The sequence below is a fragment of the Motacilla alba genome, chromosome 2 (genome assembly GCF_015832195.1).
Source record: "Motacilla alba alba isolate MOTALB_02 chromosome 2, Motacilla_alba_V1.0_pri, whole genome shotgun sequence".
NCBI classification, from domain to species: Eukaryota; Metazoa; Chordata; class Aves; order Passeriformes; family Motacillidae; genus Motacilla; species Motacilla alba.
The window spans coordinates 101756485-101779346 of NC_052017.1; the positions used below are offsets into that span (position 1 = coordinate 101756485).

General features: G+C 39.2%; 2 protein-coding genes across 8 annotated transcripts in view; one reads left to right on the forward strand and one right to left on the reverse strand.

Moving 5' to 3' along the window:
* LAMA1 (laminin subunit alpha 1) overlaps nucleotides 1–8627 on the forward strand; it is a 99917-nt gene extending 91290 nt beyond the window's left edge. For both annotated transcript variants that reach the window (XM_038163629.1, XM_038163621.1), the window contains exons 59-63: nucleotides 1119–1277; nucleotides 2381–2534; nucleotides 3114–3247; nucleotides 4273–4495; nucleotides 4954–8627. In XM_038163629.1, coding sequence (XP_038019557.1) covers nucleotides 1119–1277; nucleotides 2381–2534; nucleotides 3114–3247; nucleotides 4273–4495; nucleotides 4954–5114 — 831 coding nt within the window. In that variant the 3' untranslated portion in view covers nucleotides 5115–8627. The remainder of the gene's footprint in view (nucleotides 1–1118; nucleotides 1278–2380; nucleotides 2535–3113; nucleotides 3248–4272; nucleotides 4496–4953) is intronic.
* ARHGAP28 (Rho GTPase activating protein 28) overlaps nucleotides 6701–22862 on the reverse strand; it is a 77222-nt gene continuing 61060 nt past the window's right edge. For 4 of the 6 annotated variants that reach the window (XM_038163645.1, XM_038163663.1, XM_038163655.1 and 1 more), the window contains 7 exons: nucleotides 21151–21313; nucleotides 19898–19980; nucleotides 16234–16431; nucleotides 15391–15534; nucleotides 13163–13317; nucleotides 12421–12485; nucleotides 6701–10598 (listed from right to left, as the gene is read on the reverse strand). In XM_038163645.1, the coding sequence (XP_038019573.1) occupies nucleotides 10507–10598; nucleotides 12421–12485; nucleotides 13163–13317; nucleotides 15391–15534; nucleotides 16234–16431; nucleotides 19898–19980; nucleotides 21151–21313 (900 nt within the window). In that variant the 3' untranslated portion in view covers nucleotides 6701–10506. The remainder of the gene's footprint in view (nucleotides 10599–12420; nucleotides 12486–13162; nucleotides 13318–15390; nucleotides 15535–16233; nucleotides 16432–19897; nucleotides 19981–21150; nucleotides 21314–22862) is intronic. The other 2 variants (XM_038163647.1, XM_038163682.1) reach the window with 2 other exon arrangements.

The following is a 22862-nucleotide window of genomic DNA, read 5'->3' on the forward strand; positions in this document are numbered from 1 at the left end:
TGAAACCTTAGGAAGTGGCTTCTGTGGGACAAAGTGATTGATGACACAAAGCTGCCACCTTTCCTAGGTGCCTAGGGAATCAGCAGAGTTCTTTTTGCTTTTCATAAATAATCAGCAGAAGAAAAAACAGCAAAAAATTAACATGAAGAAAGGAAATGTGAACTTCTGTTGAAGATTTTACAGTTAAGCTCTGCTGCCTACCCTGAAAGGAAGAATGCTCCAGGACTTACAGCTGCATGTTTGAAAATTACCTATATTCACATAAAACTCCTACTGACACTATCCACATTTCAAGAGCTGAACAGATTCCATACAGGAGCTGACCTATCTTTACTACCCAGGACACAAAGCAGGATCTTCAGAGACTAAGGCTGAGTCACACCACTTTGCAGTCCCTCTGCAAGCTATGCAAACTAATATGCATTGCTGCTGAAAGAAACGCCACTTTTTTCATCCTCTGCTCATACCACCCTGCTTTACCCCTTTATCCCCTTGCCAGCCCAAATGTTCATGAAACTTCGTGTTGAACCTAGTCATGGTTCTGACTGGGGGCTAAAAGTAAATAGAGAAGAATAAATGGCTAGCTGACTTCCCTCAGCAACATGTGAGTAATTGTTTTAGGGCAAGGCAGGCATAAGGACACAAGTAAACAAGATGGACAGAACTGGAAAGCTTTTTGTACATAACAAACGTAGCACTGCCTGTCATAAGATGACAGCTCAGGAATGTGCACTTCAGAGAGCTGAGATGTCTCAGCTGTTGGGCAGCACAATAATTGCAGGAGGCCAGGACAGAATGCCTTTCTCCAAACTCAGTGACCTGCCCATATCCTAAGGCAATAAACTGGTGATTTAAAGAAATAATAAAACACTGAAAACCTTAGGCAGGACATTATGAAATCATTGTGAGCCCTTGGGAAGGCAAGAAAGCTGTTTAAGTGCTCAGTTATATTCAGAAATGGTCTCAGCCTCAGGAAGAATTTCAAGAGGTTGCCTCAGAACAGAATGTCAAAGCAATTGAACCACTAAACAATTGTCTTGCTTATTTCTATGGCAAATGATGACTAGGTAACGAATTTAGCTTACTCATTTATGTTCACATTCTTCCCTTTTTTCCAGGTAAAGACGGAATATGTTAAAAGAAAAGGCACAATCGTTGTGGATGGACAGGAACTGGTAGCAGTCAATGCTCTGGGAGATGGTAGCACCTTGGACGTGGAAGGGAAGCTCTATGTGGGCGGACTCCCCTTAGACTATGTGCCGAAGAATCTTGGGAATGTAAGAAGGTTTGGGATGGGGGAGTGCCTCTGGCATTTTGCAAGACTGGAATGAGCGTAGTGCAGCAAACTCATTTAAATCAGCATCCTGTCTCTGACAGGCTTAAAAGAAGCACTTAGGGAAAGAAGCAACAAGGAAAGTAATGACCCTTCACCAGATAAATCTTTCTAGCTTTCTGTGGCTTATTGAGTCCAGCTACAGCTTATATCCTTGTGTGTTAGTAATAGCCCTTAACAGAACTTTTTTTTTTCATCCTGTTCCTGTGTTAAAAATGAATAAAGAATCTAAATTCCTGTCTTTCACAGTATAAGGTAAAAACATGACCTACAATCTCAGACATTTTGGTACCTGATTCCTATTGCATTCAAACAGAAATTAGGTGCCTTGAATATCTCTGAAAGACTGGGTTTAACTTTCTTTAGATTAAAGCATATTTTTAATACATGCTTTTAGAGGGTAGGTTTTGTCACCTTCCTCCTTGTGCAACCCGTTACATTAATGGGGATTCCAGTGACATGATAATGTTTCTCATAGAATTGTAAAATGTCCTGATTTGGAAGGGATCCTCAAGGATCATCAAAGTCCAATTCCTGGCCCTGCACAGGACACCCCAAGAGTCACACCATATGCCTAAGAGCACTGTCCAAATGCTTCTTGAACTCTGTCAGGCTGGTCCTGGGACCAGTTCCCTGAGCAACTTCTTCCAGTGCCCAGCCACCCTCTGGAGTGATTTAGATGGACCTTTTTGATGAAGAGAACTTGCAAAATGTCATACAAAAATTTTGATTACTCAATAATTTGCTGAAGCATGTTTGAAATGTTTTTACTGTTGGGTGTATCCCTGCTCACAGTCAAGCAAATAGAATTCTTCCTGTATATTATAGACAGTGTATACTCTGCTTCTAAACTATTTGATTTTGACTCTTAAGACATTATGTGCCTTACATAATTACATGTAATACTAGGAATTTATTACGGAAGTATTTTAGCTTCTGCTGTGTTTTGTTCAGATAATATTTTATCTACAGTAAGATCAGGTGAATCCCTAAGAGCATCACAGCAGTTTATACTAAACATTGTCTCTTATGTCTCCATATGCTTAGGTTACTCACAGTATTCCTGCCTGCATTGGTAGCATGACAATTAATGGCAAACAACTGGAGAACGAGAGTCCTGTCTCTATCTTTGCTGTGAATAAATGCTATGAAACAGTGCAGGATGGTACTTTCTTTGATGGAAGTGGTTTTGCTGCTCTTGGTAAGTGTCATTAAATGAAAACAGTGCCTTACTGAATTAATATTAATGAAAACATACTCCTTTCAGGTCTTACTGGAACTGTGTGTAATTAACTGACTCCTCACACAGTGAGTGCATGCCCTGCATATGGCTTTCTAACTGAGTTCTTTTACTTCATTCATCCAAAAGTGGTCATTTCTGCAAAGGGCTCTCTTGCACAAATAAAAGAGATAATGGTTTTAGCACTGGGAAAGAAATGAACTACATCTTTATTAGCTAAAAATATCCATGTTCATGATGTTAAGGTCTGATAAAGAATATGAAGACAAAAGACTTGTGAAGTAATATGAAAGATTACATTTGTGCTCTTTACTGTTTCTTACACATGAGATAGAATGGATTAAATCTGAATTAATGGAAAAAAATATTTGGGAATTTATCTTTCCCAGTCAAAAATGGGAATTATGACATTATAAAACTTACTTTCCAGAGGTTTTGCAAGGTCATATGCCAGCAGCATATTTTAGACCTTTTAATGGTAATTTAATTCTGTCCTGTGGGCTGCAAGTCTTCTGCTAGAAGCTTCTAACTTATTTTCAGTCAGAGAAGGCTACAAAGTGCGGTCTGATGTGAACATCACCCTGGAGTTCCGCACGACCGTGGCGCACGGCGTTCTTCTCGGTGTCAGCAGCGCCAAGGTTGATGCCATTGGACTGGAAATTGTACACGGCAAGGTAGGCTGCCCTGTGCAGGCACACTGATGTCACAGGGCTTGTTTGAAAGTGGGAGTCTAGAACCCTTGGAATGCATGAAATAGGCACCAGTGAAGTGTGATGGAGGCAACTTCCCACAGAACAAATATGGGACAGACTTTGTCTTGAGGTTTCTCATTGCCATCTTATGATAAAATGTGCTATTAGCAAAGTCACTGGAACTTTTTTGATTTTTAATTAGTGTAATTTATGTTAGTGTGCAGCGACTCTGACCTCCTGTACTACATACCTTGTATTTTAGACCAAATATATATCTTTTTTATTGCTTAATACTTTCTCTGCCATAAAGCTATCCTTGCCCTTGAGAAAAATATTGCATATACAATGCACACTGTTTTGTAACCTCCTTTTCAATATTCATGAGCAATTAACTCATTCTCTACTTCTACTGGCCATTATGCTCCATAAACCTTTCAACAATCAATATACGTAGTTCTCCAGTCATCTGTTGCATAAAAAAATATACACTTGATTGCTCTTAAGTATTTGTTTTTGCAGAAATAGCTCATTTTTTATTCAAAGCTTCCTAGCTGGAGACAGTGTTAAATATCACTGTTTCTGTGGGACATACTTTCCCAGTTAAATCTTATATATTAAACCTCACTGCAGAGTTGAGGAAATGTCTGCTGCTTTGAAAAATAAATACATGAAAAAAATCAATGCACTTATTGGCAATGACAAGTGCTTTCAGGCCATTCTTCTTTCAGATCTGAAGTCCCAGGTTCTGTGAAAAACGTCTTGATTTGTATTTGTAAGAAACATTGAAATCCCTAGTGAAATGTATCGATGGACCATGGCATAGGTAGACTTCATTGTTTCAAATTTTAAAAAACACTTCAATAAGGATCTACTCTACCCATCAAAGTAAACATTAACCGTGTGTGTTGCCGAACATTTAAAATGGAAATCTCTGCACCAGTGTGATTGTGCTTTTATCTAGGCAGATTAGTTCATGTATTCTTACTTTGTATCTTCATTTTGCACAGGTTTTATTCCATGTCAACAATGGAGCTGGCAGAATAACGACTTCCTATGAACCAAGAGGCACAAATAGCTTGTGTGATGGGAAATGGCACAAGCTTCAAGCACACAAAAGCAAACATCACATTTCGCTGATCATTGATGGGAATTTGGTTCACACTGATAATCCCCACGTACAGTCAACATCTGCAGATACGAACAATCCCATTTATGTTGGAGGTTATCCTGGTAAGTACAATAGTATTTCCCTTCCCTGCTGTCCCTCCTGCTCTCACTCTCGTGACACTCAACATGTGCTCCCTTTGGGTTTGCCATGGGAATTGTGACTTTGTACAGCTCAGCTGTTGCTTCATATTCTGCTAGTTTCTATTTTAACTTCAGAAACACCCATGCAGAGTGGCTTTCTCCTCTGTTTTTCCCTCTCATCTTCCACTGTCCCCTGGCAAGAACTATTTCTGCAAACTCTGCCAAGTTACTGCTGTGCATAGATAATGCTTGACAAGAGCAGTGACTATCCATGTTGGGATGTCACAATTCATACAAACCTGAATGGAACTTGATGTTCCTCAAGTGTCGGTTTTATCTCTCATTTCAGAGGGGGAGAATTTTAATAACCTGGATCTTTGTATTTTTTTTTGTTCAGTTTGGTGGAAAAAGATTTTACGTATTTCATGTTTGTTTTTCAGCTGATGTCAAGCAAAACTGCCTCACAAGCAAGAGCTCATTCCGTGGCTGTTTGAGGAACCTTGTTTTGACCAAGGGCCAACATACAGAATTGTTTGACTTTAGCAGAGCTTTTGACCTGCGTGGAGTATTTCCTCATTCCTGCCCTGGGGCTGAGCACTGAACTGTAGCAAAGCCTGTCTGGATTGAGAGAGGGTTTGTTTTTTTGATTTTTTTTTTTTTGGATCTGTTATTTTGCAATCTCATTTCATAATGAAAAGAAGAACTGATAAGAACCTGCATCTATTTGATTTTTCTGGTTGTTTTCCAACTCAGGTCATTTATTTTTTTAATCAGAAGCTCCATGTCTGCATTTTACTAAATGGTTTTAAACAACAAATACCTCTACAACAATTTTAATGGCATTATTTGGTTATTTTTCTTTTGGGAATTTTTATTAATCAGTGTTTACAGTATGTTATCTTTTGATTACTTGACAGTATTTCATTTTACTGCGTGCTGGTGGTTTTGTAAGAAGGTAATAATTTTGGACCATATAATAAAACCACAATAAACTGCATTATTTCATGTATTTCAGTTGTCCATGCATTTCAGTTAGAAGAAAAAGAGCTGGAAGGCTGAGAAGTTAAAAGTGTGCCCACTACAGGGGGTTGGAACTGGATAATCTTTAAGGCTTCTTCCAATCCGGGCCATTATGAAACTCTGATTATATGAAATGTAAGTGGACATAGTCCAGCAGAGGGAGCAGGAGACTGACTAAAGGCATAACTTTGAAGGTCTCAGATTAAGAGTTTAATGAATAGAATTTTCTTAGTTACATTTCACAGGGTAGCTCCAGCTCCTTTTCCTTGTGCCTTACTATCCAGTGCTTCTGACACTCATTATAGATACATTGGCTAGACAGATTATGTTCCTGTTTATGCTCTCATGGAATCAGCTTCAGGACAAGCAGCATCCCTATGGCACAGAGATGCCTGTGAAGTGATGTGCTGCTGAAGAAACAAATTGGGTCTTATTTGGGAAAAACTGTGTATTTTGGCAATGCGAACTACTGCATCATTCTTTGGAAAACAGTATTTCTTACAGACACCGGGAGGCAGCTTTGAGGCCAGCCTGCAGTTGTATCTTTGTCTTTTCTTACCCTGCTTGGCTCTGTTTCTAAAATGAGTCTTCTAGTAACTGTTCTTGAGCCAGGTTTGGGGAACATGTGCTCAGTCCCAATCAAGTAAGGACATCCATTCATCAACTGGCCAGATCACTGAGCAGTGACAAACGTGTCTCATACTTTAATATGCATCTATAATAAACATAGTTCTTTGCAAGTTACTTCCATCTCCTCTTTTTTTTTTTTTTCTCTTTGAACTAGCAGTATTTTTGTTTGCTCCTTGCAATTTTATTGGGCTTGTACTATGCATTTGTACAATTTGTTCTAATGTTAGTTTTTCTCTATGTATTTTGTACTAGTTTAAAAAATCCTGGCTGAAATGAAACTCCAAAGCAGTTTGCCATAGCTTTCAATGAGGCAGGATTCCAAGCAGTGTGTTTTGTGCATTGCATAGAGGTAGTCCGAGGGAAGAGCTCCTGGAGCAAAGAGCTCCTCCACTTCAGCAAGGGTGGCAAAACATGGTCCTGTGTACAGCTGTTCAGGTGCTGTAACAACACAGCTTTTTTGCTTTTAAAAATTTTTAAATTGCTTTTCTGCCCCCTGCTTCTATCCAAAATACACGTGCTTAGATTTGAAGAGCTGGCTTTGTTGTATTTGTTTTTATTTTTGACATGGATACAATACAGTGGACACACTGCTGTACAAATACACTTACATGTTGGCATACTTCAACAAAACACATAACATAATGAGGATTGTAAGGGAAACGTACATACAAACACTTCACTTTGATTAGTGGCATTGTATTATTTTCCAGAGAAGACACACATGAAAAGAAACCCATTGAAAAATAAAAATGAAACACTGTGTGTTTGTATTCATTGTCTATTAACCCCAACATCTGATCTCACAAGGTTCACATTACAAGCATAATTTAGGCAACATGTTTTGGATAAAATTTCATCCATATCCCAAAATACGTATTTTACTAGATTTTTTTTTTTTTTGTAATTTCAAATCTTGCCTTATACAAAAAGAAATACTTTGTCAGTATTAATGTGAAATTGATAATAGATTAAGTAGTAAATGTCTAAGCCAAAACATTTTTCCTGGAAAATGCAGACTGAGGTAGTTAATATTATACATGGACACAAACACATTTGCACACACACACACTTTCTAATGACATTCGCTGCATATACAGGTTAAAGCATTCCAGTCTGTTTTGCAACACCTGCTTTTTACAATACTCTCTCTATGTGTCGATATGCAAAATGCTGTCCTTGTAGAACCATGGAGTATATAAATGATTGAGGCATCTTTGCTTGCTACCACTTTCTTACTAATAGCTTTCCACATATGTTACTTCTTTTTAGGTGACAATCCTCTTGCAACTTAAGTTTTGACTTCAGCTTCTATCAGGAGAAACAAAATTCCTCATGCCTCCACCAGTATGTTGTAATATAAGACCTGAAGTTAAAACCTCGTATTTCAAAATACCATTGAGCTTGTTCCATTTGTCTGCTGCATATTAAATCAAGTTAGTGTACCAAAACAATACAAAACAACTTAATGTGGTACAGTATTAACCACTACACATGGGTCATTAGGGCCATTTGTATCAAAACAGAATTCTGTCATTCTTTTTCAGAGACAGGAGGTATTTGGCCATTTTATATAGAATATAGTTCATCTGCTAATATGCATGTCTTACAAAGTTACAGGCAGTTTCAGCATAAAACAAGAGCTCACAGGGTGGATTTTATAACATCATATTTGACTTTCCTAAGTTGTGAAGTGGTAAAAGTCTTCCAAAACCCTCTGGTATTCTATACAGAATGCAGGGAGATCTATTTCAGAAATAACAGTGATGAGGTCCAGAACATGCTGAGCAAGTTGCAGCATGAACATGGGGCTGCTCTGTCCTTTCCCTTGCACAGCCATTGAGAACACAGAGGGAAGTGAGTGGGCAAAATGGAGGAGGTCAATGTATTTGTCTGAAAGTATTGTAGGAAGTTAGCTCGTTTGCTATGACACTGCAAATTACTTTCTTAATGTTTAGGCTTTCTGTATAGTCACAGCATGCCTTTTAGTTGGCTATAGATACAATGATGCTTAGCATTTATCTGATTCTCTTTATATTCAAAGCACTTTCCACATAAAAAGCCTTTGCTGGGTTTGGTCTTCCCAGATGGATGTTCATTACTCCTGATCTGCTCAGGGAATTGTTTGGCTACATCTGAGAGTAGAATTTAACTCAACTAATTCTCATGTTGCCTTTATACAGAAAGTACTAGTCCTGCTTTACAGCTGACATTCAAGGGCAGCATAAGCACAAAGAGCTGTCCATTGCCACAGAGGGAACTAAAGGGTATTGGGAGCAAAGCACAAGACAAAATGTTTATGCTTAGTCCTATAAACAAGCCACAGACCTACTATCTCTTGTATACTTAAAATAAATAGTTTTCAAAATAAGGAGTGTATTTTATAATACAATTGTCCTGTTTTTTTTCCTGGCTGCAACTGCGTTTCCTTTAGTGTTAAGAAGAAAAAGGAAAAACAAAAAAAAAACCAAAACGCAACCAAACAACAACAACAAAAACCTACAAAAAACAAACAAACCCCCTCCCCCCCAAAAAAAACAAAACAAAAAACAAAACAACCAGACAGTTAAAAATGTCACTGTTCTAAAGAAAATGTTGCCATTTTTTATCAAGAAGATAAGAAAGAAGTTAGGATCTGCCCTCTGTAGACATTATTGTTGCTGGTAAAGTTACTGATCCAATGTTGATTTCTTTCACTGACCACTAACAATGAAAATTAACTACTGGAGAACACAATTGTCTCTACACATTTTAGAGGGTCTGCTTCTGGGTCAGATCCTCATTGCACAGCTTCAGCAAAGCATCACAAGTTACAGGCTTTCTCTGCAGGACAGCAGACTTTATTTACCTCCAGTTCACCTGGAGGACTTGGTTCAGAGTGCTTTTAAGTTGCTATGTAATAAAGAGAGCTTCTGCCTCATCCCTGTGACCAGATCAGGAACAAAAATCATTGCTCAGGCTGGGGGTTCAACAGTAGTGGGGACATTGCAGTGCAGCTGAAGGCATTGATTCCCAATTATTGCATATGACACAGATAAAAAAAATACTTTCTCTTTTCCAGAGATTTGTGATTTTCTTACTCAACAAACCTCTTTTAGTTCAGCACAGCCCAAAATGAGATGACTGAACACTGCTTGCTCTTGTGACTAGCTCCAAACAAGACATCCTATCTGACATTCCCAATTCAGTGGCAGCCTACTATTCTCTTGTCAGCCTGTGTGTTTGCTTAGACTGCATGCCAGCTGCAATTTGCTACGTATTTGTAAAACCCCCAGCACAACTGGGCCTAGATTGGCTATGGTTTTAAAGACCTAATCTGTAAATTATTAAATCCCTTTTCTCATTGGAAGTCCTGGTTCTTCTCCATGCTGTATTATACAAGACCTGAACAAAGATCTCTCTTGTTGATGCAGCAGAAGAGTAGAAAAATTGCTTACATATTAAAGCTAAAATAAACAAAATAAAGAAGAAAAAGGTTACAAATTAGAAACTATAATGTTTAACAAAAAAGATGATGACTGTAAGTGGCACCATTAACACATCTCATAGTCTGGCATTACACAGATTTAATTCTGAGAGTATCAAGTAAGAGGCAGAGCTAGGGGCATATGCCCCTCCTCACCTAGTCTCTGTCTCCTGAAACTTGTGTGACAGGGGAAGGGAGGGGAGCGTGATTTGTGGCATTAGAATTGCACACAGCTGAGGGATTCAGACAGATGATTTTGGAAGACTGGTAGTGAGATATACAGTGGCACGTACACTGAGCAGTACAGCTGTCTGTGGTTCCTCCTCCTGCCTCCCTCCCCCAGCATCAGGTACTCATGAGGAGTAACTGAGAGACACAAGCACTGCAGTAGCACACACTGCATGGGTTTACTTTCAGGAGAAAGGTTTGGTTTTCACACAGCTGTCTTGGCACTGCTGCATGTCGAGCTCCCACCTTCCATGCCTGGCAGACACCTTCCCTTTTCCGACGTCTGTCATGCTTCTGTGCCATGCTGTGGTCAGTAGTGTTTCATTCATCTGATGCCACTGCATTATTTCCAAAAACTGTTCTAACACCAGGTCAGGAAACGAACACCGTACCTTGGTCTGTCCTCCTCACCTCCTGGGCCAACTGGCACAAGTGTAATCCATATGAAAACATAACTAATGTGATATTTTTCCGATGGTTTGGAAGCTGGAATACCAAAAGTACTATGTGCTGACCATCAGTTGGACAGTACAGTAGGAAGGAATGATGTCCTGTGGATACCATTTTGTTATGTCTCTGCAAGAGCTGCTTAAAATCACAGGCATCACTCTTGTCCATTTGGCTTTTGTCCAGTACACTGCTGCCTTCTGCTTCAGCTGGCTTTTGGTTTTATCACCCATTCTGCCTGAGGATTTGCACGGTAGACATCTAGCATGAATGCATCTGGATCCAAACAGTGCTGACCTGAAAAGGAAGTTGTCAGCCATGAATCATAAGATGTTCTGAGCACACAGGGACAGAGCTGTGTTAAAATGTCCTTGAATGTTTCTCTGACCTGCACACAGCAAGCCTAGTTTGGTGTGTCCATCCAGCTAACATCTTCCCTGGATACAGAGAGGGCCTTTGGTAAATTTGCCTGTGATTTTACTCTGTGACAGTCATGAATTCATTGCCACTTCCAGGCAGGATGTCCTGCACTGCACTGAGTAATTAATGGACAAGACATTTAGTCAAATGGTGAATATGGTCTCTTTAGAAGCATCAACAACACTGTTTGTGTAAGTGCTGCAGTATGGGGGGGGGGTTTATTTCTTTGGATTTACTGAGCTGGAATAACAACTCTCTGACTTCTACACTATTTTTAAATGCTGAAAAAGTAACTCTGTAAACAATGTGTTCCCATACAGTATCATCTTGGAAAGAAATGCAGGGACTCTAACAAGGTTTTTGGAGTTGCCAATTTGCTGGTTAAAAAAAAAAAAGATACTCTGTACTCAAGCTGTTTCATTAGCTGGTGATTGGGAAGTTGTGGCTGCCTTTGCCTGAATGAGGATTTTGTGCCTCTTAGTTGAGTAATAAGGCAATAAATTCTAGAGTTAAGTTGATTTGTTGGACTATATTGCATTTACATGGGGTAATGAAGTAATTTCACTGGTAAGGTTACTTTGCTGTGACACAAGATAATGGTAAAATTTTTGTACGGTTACTTAAGAGGTCACTGGGGTCCTAATGATTTTATTAAAGTGAAAGCAATATAAATGAATTAATGCATAATCAGCAGACTAAGGTACCCTGAAGGATGTAGGACTATAAAAATTATTTTAAATGAAGATGCAAATTAAATGTCCCAATTTTTTGGAAGACCATGGTAGGAATATTTGAGATTGTCTCACAAGGTCTTTAAGATAATTTTTCTGTTTTAGCATCAGTTGGTCATCCTGTTAGGACAGGCAAAACAAATCACTAATCCAATTTGGTTTTTTGTTATCATCAGTAATAAAGACTGATTCCTGATTCCTGCTGAAATAAGTCTATGATGTTTTGTAGTAACTTTACAGAAAGTCTTTAGAGCTGAATCTAGAAGAAATAAGGAATAATCTAATCAGGTAATTCACAACTGACTCCGACACAGCATCCAGAATTTTGGCATGAACAGAGAAAGGAGTGAGTAAGAAGAGAAAGGATTGTGTAATATCAAATGAAAATATGGTTTTTGACCTTTAGGCCAGAAACCTGTGGGCTGCTGTTGCTATTATAAGAAGTGTCACTGCATGAAACAGAAGACAAAAACCTTATTGCAAGGAATTTGCAATCTAAATAAAGCACAGATTAGTGTGACTGTAGAACACCCTTAAGTGCAGAGGCTGAATTCACAATTCTGTGGGTTTTTATTTGCAGGAGGTTAACACTTACATACAGTAAGAAAGAGGTATTGGAAAAATTCTTGACAGCAAGGTGGAGTGTGCTTGCAAGAGGAAGACTTAAGAAAAATGCTCAGTTACGAGAGTGAGAGAGGTAAGCAAAAAGGTCAGATGAATTTGGCAAGACTGTAAGAAGTGCTGCTGAGATCCAGCCGCCAGGTTCATTCTCTCCTGTAGGGTACCCCTCCTGTCACTCTGGAGTTGGAATAAATAATGACATTGATTCTAACAGCTTTTGGGTCAGGCTCCTTTCCTCCAAATGGACTGGAGGGTAGGAGAGACCCAGCTGTGTCAAAATAGTGCTGCCCTGAGGTATTTTAGGAGGTTAAGGACATTCAGAATTCATTTTCAAAATTGAAACCTACCTATATTTCCTCCAATTTCATGTAAACTTTGGATCTGGCCTCTCACGTTCTGTGATGATCCACGGCTAGGATAGAAAAAAAAACCTTTCAGTTTGTCCTTCTGTTATAACCACTGCCTTATCACCCACCACCTATGGTAAGCTAAAGTTTGATATTTTTTCTCCTGTGAACTGCCTTATCAAAACCAACAACTTCTACCTTATGGACCACTACAGAATAATGAATCTGCCACAGAGGCAGATTGCTGCATCACAATCAACCAAACAGTCTATATTATTTATTTTATATTATTTATTTTATATTATTTATTCAAAGAACAGAATTATGGGGTAACATGGGAAGACTTTGTAGAAAAGACTTTCAGACACAATTTAGCATTTCCCATAGCTGTTAATAATTATTACCCTACAGAAATAAAAACATTCTAGACTTATGGATAGATGTAAAACAATGCCTCTGGGTTCTCTATGTGGCAAGTCTATAAAATATATGTTTAATGTACATTTTTAGTAGTGGTGTAAGGGAGAGCTGATTGATTCTGTATAGGAGCCAATTATTAAGTAAAATAAAAAGAGTAAGATAAGTGGTTAAAATTTCTTTGATTGACATAACCATAAATTAGCAATTTTAGATTAGAAAAAGAGTTATTGTAATACAACGAATCTTTGAAGAGGGAGCAATCTATTCATTTATAGTTCTGACATTGTTGTTCAGGAAAAACAAAATGTTCTGCTTTACCCACCTGTTTTCACAGTGGAATCGAGCCAGGATGTCTTTGGCTTTTGTTTGGCTGTTGAGTTGAATTGCCATAGAGACTTTTGAATGCAGTGGAGCATAAACTCTTATCACCCCCTCGGGTATGTCAGACTGCAAGTATGGAGGGAAAGTGACAGCTCCCTAAAATCAATATTCAATAGAGTAAGTCTAAGGCAAATATTGCTCTAGCTCAATTTGGAAGCAGTTCTGCAATCTCATTTGAGGTTGCTTGGAAAACTCACTGTCCTGCATTCTCTTGGCTGTTCAAAAGACATTTACAGTCATACAAATGCAAATTTGTAGACACAAATCAGATACAACACAAAGACAACTCTTTGGTAAGTAGCACATAAATGCACACAATTACCCTTGAATTGTAACTTTAACTTATTTCTGTTAACATTGGTCAGTGAACCAACTGCTTATTTAAAAACATACAACTTACTAAGAATATCTGTTTTTCCTTCTAAAGATGAAATTCTCCTGAGGCATAAAAATCCAGTTCTCTGTTTCTGCTTCCTATAACTTCAACCAGATTGAAGTGTGTGTACAGTAAAACATCAAGTACCATATGGTTTCTGTTAATTTGAAATTTGACCTTGTGTAGGGTTCAAATGATCATCTATGAAGTTTATGCACTCTTCCATGATTAATGGTGGATAAATCAATTAGCAAGGTTTGCATTCCAGTTCTAATCCAGTTAATACCATGCTGACCAGAACACAATAGTCTCTCCAGTCTCTGTCTCTGTGTAATTTAGAACATCTGAGACCTGAGGATTGCATTAAGTGCTCTCAACATTAAACTCAGTTATCCAAACAGAGTCTGCCTCCAATTTACCCTTCATATTTCAGCTCCTTGTCATGGCTACCCTCATTTTTATTAGATGTAAAGCCAATTACTCCAATCAATGGACTTGTCTTCCCAAAGGTGCAATGACTTCAGTAATTGACTCTCCTCAGAGAAGGAGTCTATCTGTGTTCATCCCAGGCTGAAATTAACTTTGCAGCACAGTAGCCTACACTGCCATTTTAAACATCTCTGTCTCCATCTGCAGCACCAATGTATGTCCTACCCTGCCTAAAATATTTCAGTCAGTGCTGGCAAATTCTTGAGAAAGGTGAATTAGAATGTATTCACCATTCATACATAACATTTATCTTTCTACATTTCCCCCCCATATATTACCTTCTGCATTTTCTCTCGTCTGTACTAGGTGGCTCATTATCTATTTCTCATAACCTTGTGATATCATTCCTTCCTAATTTGTCTTTTCTTTTGTTCTTCAAGACTATCCTTCAATGACTATAGAATCCTTTACTGTTTCCTTGATTACTTCTCCTACAATTCATCAGCCTTCATTCTTTTAAACATTCATGGAAGACTCAAAATACTTCCTCTCCAGGTTATTAGTTACTACATGGAAATACATGGCAGTTGCTATAGGGACTGTGTATGTTGTGCATAGAGACATGACATGCCTTGTTGCCCAAATTTATGCTGTACCTAGTATGTAAGACAGTTTTAGTTGCCCATCAAAGCAGGATACCCCATGTAAGTTTCTAGGCAGTAGGTAAAAGTTGGTGGCTTAAAGACCTTCAAAGAAAGGTTTTTCTATCAGATTTTCTTAAGTCCAAACTGCTTCTGGAGCCCTGGAAATCCTCAAAACTGTCCACCTCTCTCTCCTCTGACTATTCAGGGAATAACAACACAATCTACTTCACAGGGCACATTTAGACACAGTTTAGGTGTCTATGGTATAATTTTCTCTCTGCTTATAAGGTTAGCGCAAAGCTCTAAGACAAAAGCTTGCATAAAGAATATCAAGGGCCTGTACCAGGACATGGATAAATGCAATCAATCCTAACATGGACCATCCTTCTACTCAGCTACAGATCTATGCATTTGTTGAGTATCTACAAATCATTGCTGTCAGGGACAGTCCACATATAACCATTTCTTATGAAACAGGTTAAAAACCAGCTAGGCAGCTTTGGCTGCTGGAAATCATTCTGCCATCCTTACCTTTTCTCAGTCAATTCCCCAAAATTTGTCTTATCAGACTGTTAGACTGGGAAGCACACCTTTCAAGACAACTCTCAAATCAGCTTATTTTGGATGGCAAAATTTCCTCCCCACACCCAGAATCTTTTATGAGAAAAAGGAGGGAGGCTGTTTAAAACTACCCTTGAAACCTGTATCTTTTTATCACACCTCTGGTCTTTCAGGTCTCTCCCGTTCCATGGTCTTTCTTCTCAAAAGTTTTCTCACTCCTTTATCAAACATCAGCTGTCTCTTGCTGTTGTTCATTGCTGCCTCATTCATTTTTCTCACTTGGGAAATCAGGAAAGATGGGACCTAGAAGGAGGAAACCAGATCTGAGAATATACAATAGTTTTTCCCCAATGTGTTGGGTCTTTAGAAGGGCACCGAATTTTAGGCAGCAGAAACTCTGTTTATTAATAGAAGATACATGCAATCAGTAGCTTCCTCTAAGAACCTACAGTTACTCCTTTAGTGAAACTGTGGATCATCTTTCATGCCAAATGAAACTTTAAAGTGATGTTTGCAGCTGCAGGAGGTAGTCTTTGCAATCCCCATTATACTCTCCCTCTGTTAGGGGCAAACAAGCTGAGACTTTCAATATCTTTGGGCCAACCTTCAGAAGCCTAAAACGTTGTACACACTTTTGTCCCATTTTATTGTGGGCTGGACTTTAAACATCTAATCACATTCAAGTTTAGACGTATCACCTACACATCCAGATTAAATCATTCTTCCATGCCTCACTTTGTATAAACAATGTGTGGGAGAGGTACTTCGAGAAGGCAATTGATGCTAAAATAGATGTCTTAGATAAGCAAGGTAGTAAGTAATTTTTTCAATCCAGAAATATCTGCCAGGGTGTCTCATTCTAGATATGGAAGACTCCAGTCAGTTTCCAAAGAAACTGTTTCTCCTTGGAAGGTCCATTTTTTCTGATTTCTGCACATGTCCTCCATATAGCCAAGTACTGCACGGAAATTGGACCATAAAGGGGGAAGCAGCACTACTCACTGTCCACAGGATGTCCTGGTACCGGATTAAAAGCCGCACAATGTGCGCGGTGGTGGCAGCTGCTTGCATTTCTTGCTGGTTTGCACGTTTCCCTTTGTAGATGAAGAGGTTTGGTGCAACAATCATAGACACGTTCCACAAATTCATCTTGTTTTTCCCTTCATTAGCAACCACCTTCTTCAGGAACTGAAGAAAGGCCTGGAAAAAAACAATACTTGCTTAATCTCAGGAAATCATTTACTTTTGAAATGCAGCATTTTCAAATGCACATGTCTGGCTGCTACATTTGCACTTGGAAGTGAAATTTAGTGGTTTTTTCATAGTATTTGGATTGCTCTGATATTTGTTGTTACAACAACCTGGGTCAACCACAGAGGAATAGTTAATGTTATCAAAACACACATGAATAAATTATCTATCACTTAGACCATAATCCCAAATTTATAAGGCAAACACAGTGTCTACAGCAAGGCTCTGAAATCCTATACTAGAGGTAAGATGTACACTTATTGCAAGGGAATAGTTACTTTCTTCATGGGTTACCAAGTGTCCAATTTGATGTATCTAACCAATGTTTTTTAATATCACAGTTGCTTGGGGTGATTAGTCTCTCCAAATCTGCACCAGTCCCACATGTAATACAACCTAAAATTTCTGCCAGCAACCCTCGAACTTTTATTCTGGGATAACAAAAGCAAGAAGAGCTAAGTGGTTGTTCATTGACGTTACTTCTGCACCTGCTTGGCAGAGTCCAAGGAAATTAATTTCCCCTTTTGGGTAGTTTATTCAGAATTTTGCTTGAATGATTAAATAGCACAGACTGCAGCTGTGGTTAGAGTTGGGGTCTACCAATGAGTCCTTCTGCAATATTATTCTGGTTTCAGCTGGGATAGAGTTAATTTTCTTCCTTGTATCTGGTACAGGGCTGTGTTTTGGATTTAGGATAAGAATAATGTTGATAACACACTGATGTTTTAGTTGTTGCTAAGCAGTGTTTACACTTAGTCAAGTGTAATCTTTAGCTTCTTACACTGCACTGCCAGCAAGGGGGCTGGGGCTGCACAAGGACTTGGGAGGGGACACAGCCTGGAGAGCTGACTCCCAAGGGATATTCCATACTATATGGCATTGTGCTCAGTATCTAAACAGTGGGGAAAACTGGTCTTGGCCCACTACTCAAGAACTGGCTGGGCATCAGTCAATGAGTGGTGAAAAATTGCATAGTGCACCACTTGTTTTGTGTGTTCTAATTAATTAATCATTATTATTTTCCCATTCATATTTGTCCTAATAAACTGTTATTGTCTCAACCCATGAATTTTACTTTTTTTTCAGATTTTCTCACCTATCCCACTGGGAGTGGGGAGGAATGAAGGAATGGCTGTGTGGTGGTGTGCTGGCTTTAGATGGAGTATAGTTAATTTTCTTCACACTGACTGGTATGGGGTTATATTTGGGACTTGTGATGAACACAGTGTTTATAATATAGGGGTTTTTTGTTATTGCTAAGATTAAGACTTGCTTAGAGCCAAGGCCTCTTCTGATTTTCATACTGCCACACTGCTGAGATGCATGAGAAATCAGGAGATGCATGAGAAAACACAGCCAGGACAGGTGATCAAAGGGATATTCCAGACCATGGGGCATCATGCTCAGTGTAAAAAGGTGGGAGGAAGATGAAGGAAGGGGGGAACTTTTGGAGTGACGGCATTTGTCTTCCCAAGTAACTCTTACATGAATGAGATCAAGCCCTGCTCCCCTGGTGATGGCTGAACACCTGCCTGCCCATGGCAAGTGGTGAGCTCCTTTGTTTGCTCTGCTTTCATGAACAGCCTTTGTCTTCCTATTAAATTACACTGATTTCAACTCATTAATTTTCATGCTTTTACACTTTTTAATTCTCCTCCTCATCCCCCTGATGGGGGACTGAGCAAGAAGCTGCACGTGCTTGGCTGCTGGCTAGGGTTAAACCATGACAGGTATTAGCTGCCTTGTGGTTAAACCATACCATTAAAACCACTATCTTTGCACCCTGACATAGCAATTAAAACATTATTACAAACCCAAGAATTACAAAGTAGAAACTGTGCTGGAGAAGTTTCTAAAACCTCATTATAGACAAGAGAGTGGAGCTGTGTAAGGTTTTGTCATCACTTCTATTTTTGTACAGAAGCCTAATTAATAATAGAGTAATAATTAAGACTACTTCTCTAGTATGTGTTTTACATATGCATTTTGGTAGCAGAAAAAACCCCATTCTTTACAGAGCACTAGTAGACCTCCAGATACTTTGAAGACAGTTGTTGTTCTTGTCCCTTGTTACTGTATAAATAAATACAGGTAAAGAAGGCTCCTGAACTCATAAGGTTTTATCTAAACTGACTAGTGAAATGCTTTCAGAGCTGGGAGACCTGCATGGTCCTGATGAGCAGGGGACCTGGTGAAATGTCTGGAGGTTCCCAGGTGTAGCAGACGCAGGCCCTGCAAACCTGCCTTGGCGTTCTGAGGCCTAGGACAGGCAAGATGCTGAGTTATGATAACTGGACCATAGGAGCCCCTCTCTCTCGCTCTTGGACCCTTGCTTATCTCTCTGTAAGGCTATAGGTCACTTTCCTTTAGCCCTTACCATTGGACAATTCTCGATCGCCTCTTGCCCTATATAAACCCCTGTTTCTGCCTGGCTCATCAGAGAAGAGCTGTCACTGAACCTGTTTGCAAAAAGAAGATAATAAAGGACATTGCTGCAGAATATTTCACACAGCCTCTCTCCTCTCTTTCCTGGTCTTCCGAATGCCTGCTGCATGCCCCAGCCGAGCCTAGCAAGCCCAAGAGCAGAAATCACTCATGAGCTGAGAATCACTAAAGCTGAATATCACTAAGGGCTTGCTAAGGCGCAGGCTGAAGGCGCTGCTAGAGCTTGGGCTGACTAGCCCCCCTCAGAGCTGAGCTATCCGGCTTTGATGCAGCTCCTTGGTACCCCCGTAGCCCAGCCAGCGGCATTACCCAGGTAGCTTGTTCACTCAGGTTTCCTTGATGTAGAAACAGGCCCAGAGATGCAATCAGTGTCTCTCAGGGTCAGGACATAGCTGCAGTCAGATCTGGGAGCTCCCAAGCATCCAAAATGCTTGTAGCCACTGTGTTGGTATCAGGAAGTAGGACATGGTGGTGGGCATGGGTTTGTAAGGCAAGACAGCTGAGGGTGAGCTCCTGACATCTGTGCTACAGATGCATGTTTTTACTTTGGACTACATGCTGTAGTCTGGTCCAGTGCCCTGAAAACCTTTACAGTACTAGGACAGGAGTGCACTAGGCAAGCTTCTACAGGGCAGCTTATCTTTTAAATTCATCCTGTCATCCTGGAGAATTTCAGTTATACAGAAAATCCAGAAACTGGACCTCCTATGTCCAATCTAAGCGAGGAATATGCCTCTTTGAAATCAGTGCTCCATAATAATAATGCCTGAGATCCAGCAGTTGGATACCCCTGCAACTATTTCTTAATTGCTTGTAAAAGAAATGACAGCCAGGATATTTGAACATCTTTTCAGGGAAATCATCAAAAACACATATGAATACTTTCCTGGAGTAGCATCTGAAAAAAATGAGTCTCATTTAAAAGTCAAAAGCACCACAGATGGCAGGTGATAGCAAATGAAGAACTTACCTTGGCTGTGTCTCTGTTGGCTTCAGGCATCAGCATGATCAACAGATGCAAAGCTTGTAGTTGTAACTTGATCTTGGAGATTTCTAAGGACATGAATAATTAATGCTTTTGAAATCCCAACTGCAATTGGTTTGTTCTAAAAAACTTGTACCTCAGCAGTTATAGACATACCAGCTAGTGCCTGGTAGAGACTAGCATGCTTAGGTGTTGATTAACCATACACTTTCCCCCAAATAAAAAATCACTTTAATGAGTGGGTTTTTTCTCATCTTCTTGGATCTTTGTTACACAGGGACACAGGCCTATAAAATTCTATCTATATAGTAACAATCCAGTATTTTTTAGTACTAGCTAGTTTCTCTTAGGTATCTGCGTATTTGTTGTAGGGAATAAGGTCACTTTATTCTGCACAGACATCTCCTGTTCAGTTTTCTTCAGGCTGAGCCATTGTAACTGCATGCAGCCTGGGACTCATAAGGAGTCCACACACAGTCAGGTATGTGAAGTTCATGGAGAGAGGTCACCTCCTTCTGCCCTTTAAGCTACTCATGGAGACACTGAAAGTGTGACTGCAACCTTGTGTAAAGATCCTCAGTTTTCTGTACCAATTTGCTAATAAATTCACCATACTGAGACTTTCAGTCTGCCCTAGCTTGAGTGACTTTACAGTGAAGTCATCGGTATGACAAGGTACAATTGCATTCTTCCTGGAAGATAAATGAACAAAATGTACTGAGATTGAGAGGGTGTATGTACACTGAAAACAAAGCCCAGCTGCCTGAACCTTTCTGTGCTCACACATATCTCTGTACCAATGATCTGACCTCAACATAAACTTTCACAAAAATAAAATAGGTCCAGTAGATAAAGGACAGTGATTTGAGCTTACCTTACAGAAATTTTCCTTTGCAAAACCTACAGTTAATGTGAATCAGAGTCTATATATGAAAGTCATTACTCAGTCACTGTTTACTCACAGGTTCCAAATTTTACATTCAACAGTTGTTTTGTTCACATAACAAGCCTGTGCTATTAGCTGAATGCAGACACTTTTCTCATTTGAAAAAAAAAAAAACTTCGCAGAAAATTAAAATGTTTAGGCAAAGCACTGGCTCTGTTTTTCCTCTCTACTTCAGAGAGAGAAAAAAATTACATTACTTTTCTCTATATACTTCAGAGAAAGAAAAAAAATGTAATGTCTACTCTGGAATTTTATTGTATTATCAGTCCATACTAGCTCCATTTCCACATACTTTCTACTAGTGTGATGAATGCAGGCAGATATTCTACTGTGAAGAGTGGGCTGGGGAGTTCTCTTATAAACATTTTTAGCAGTCCCGCTGCATCATTATTTCGTACTTGGTCCCAGTCAAAAGTGTCTTCATAAAATTTTGCCTCAAGTTCTTGATGGAGATTCTGAAAAACGAAAGAAACATTTGGCCTTCAATCATTGCTGCTGATGCAGCAATTTGTGTTCACTTCAGAAACCCCATTACAACCAGCAGACAGGTTTGTACAGTACTTGAACTAAAGCAGCCCTAACCCAGTGACAGCCATGTGGAGCTCAGAGCAGGTTAACAAGTTCCTGCAGATACTTGGCAACCCAGGCTAGATTTGCCATACCTGGCTTGTTTTGCCATAGCTAGATTTCTGCCAATTCTAACCACCTTAAAGCAAGGCATTTTGTGCAATGTCTTAGAACTAGAAGCAGAAAACTCGGTTAGTACAGCTGTTCTTTTTGTTTAAAACACTCTCTAGAGGTTTTGACCCTTAAGTCACTAGGGAGTGGTGTTTCTTCCTCACTGCCAGTGAAATTGCTAGATACTCTGAATCCACATACCTTGAGCAAATGGCTTAAAATTCAGGTCTTCCCAACTTTGAAAGGAAGTTTTATGTTAGGATAATTATAGTTAGATTGGGTCAAATTGTAGAAAAATAAAGATTCAAAACCACTACTCTCAGAAAAAACCTTAATGCATAATCCCCCAACCCCCCCACCCCAAACCTCTGAAAACACAGGAGAGGTTTAAGATAGAATTGATGATGATACCGTTTTGGGTTCCCATTTAATCCCCTTGTCCTCCAATGGCAACATCCTGCTCCATAAGAGAGGTCAGTTAAGTTCTGGAGGGTCACTAGCCAGCGTTCAAAACATGTATGTTAAAAGAGAAATACTCAGCAAGGTTCCTAGTAGGAACAGGATTTGGCTTCAAACTCAGATCACCATTCAAAAAATGCAAGCTCCTCAAAAAATTATTGAGTTAAAAAGACTGAAGGACAGTATTTTAATATAAGGACGTTGATAATGTAGCTTTCACAATTATTACTGGCCAAACACTGTCCTATCCATAGAAAGTTTGTTGCTGCTTTTTATAAGACCATTTATGACAAAATATATCTGTAGCAAGTATTTGGTTTTGGATCATGATTTTGTCAGTTGTACTTTAATATTATGCAGAAAGTTCAGTCCATTCAGGCAGAAAAGCTTTTAAAAATGAATTCTGCTTGCCACGTCTCACATGAATGGAAGGAAATTACATATCAAGTACAGTCACACATAATGAAGTAGAATGGTTGCACAAACGGAAGCACAAAGTCGTTCAGGATTTGGCATAAAATGCTACAGTCTCATTTTGACTAGCACATTTTACTGGTTTTAATTTGGGCTATCTCAGCTTCCTCTCTATTCACATCCTTTGCACATAATTGATACAAACACCTAGATTGAATTCTCTCCTGTAACTGACTGGAAATGTGGAACAGAAATCCTCACCTCATCAAAAGCACAAGAGGACAGAATTCTACTCCACATTTTTCTGCTGAGAACTGGGAAAAAGCCACAAAAACAGAATGCAAGATTTTGGAAACATAAACATTATACACACACACACACACACACACAAACACAAACACACTTTTTTAGATATACATATATCTGTCCACACAGGTAAGCATGTATTTTATA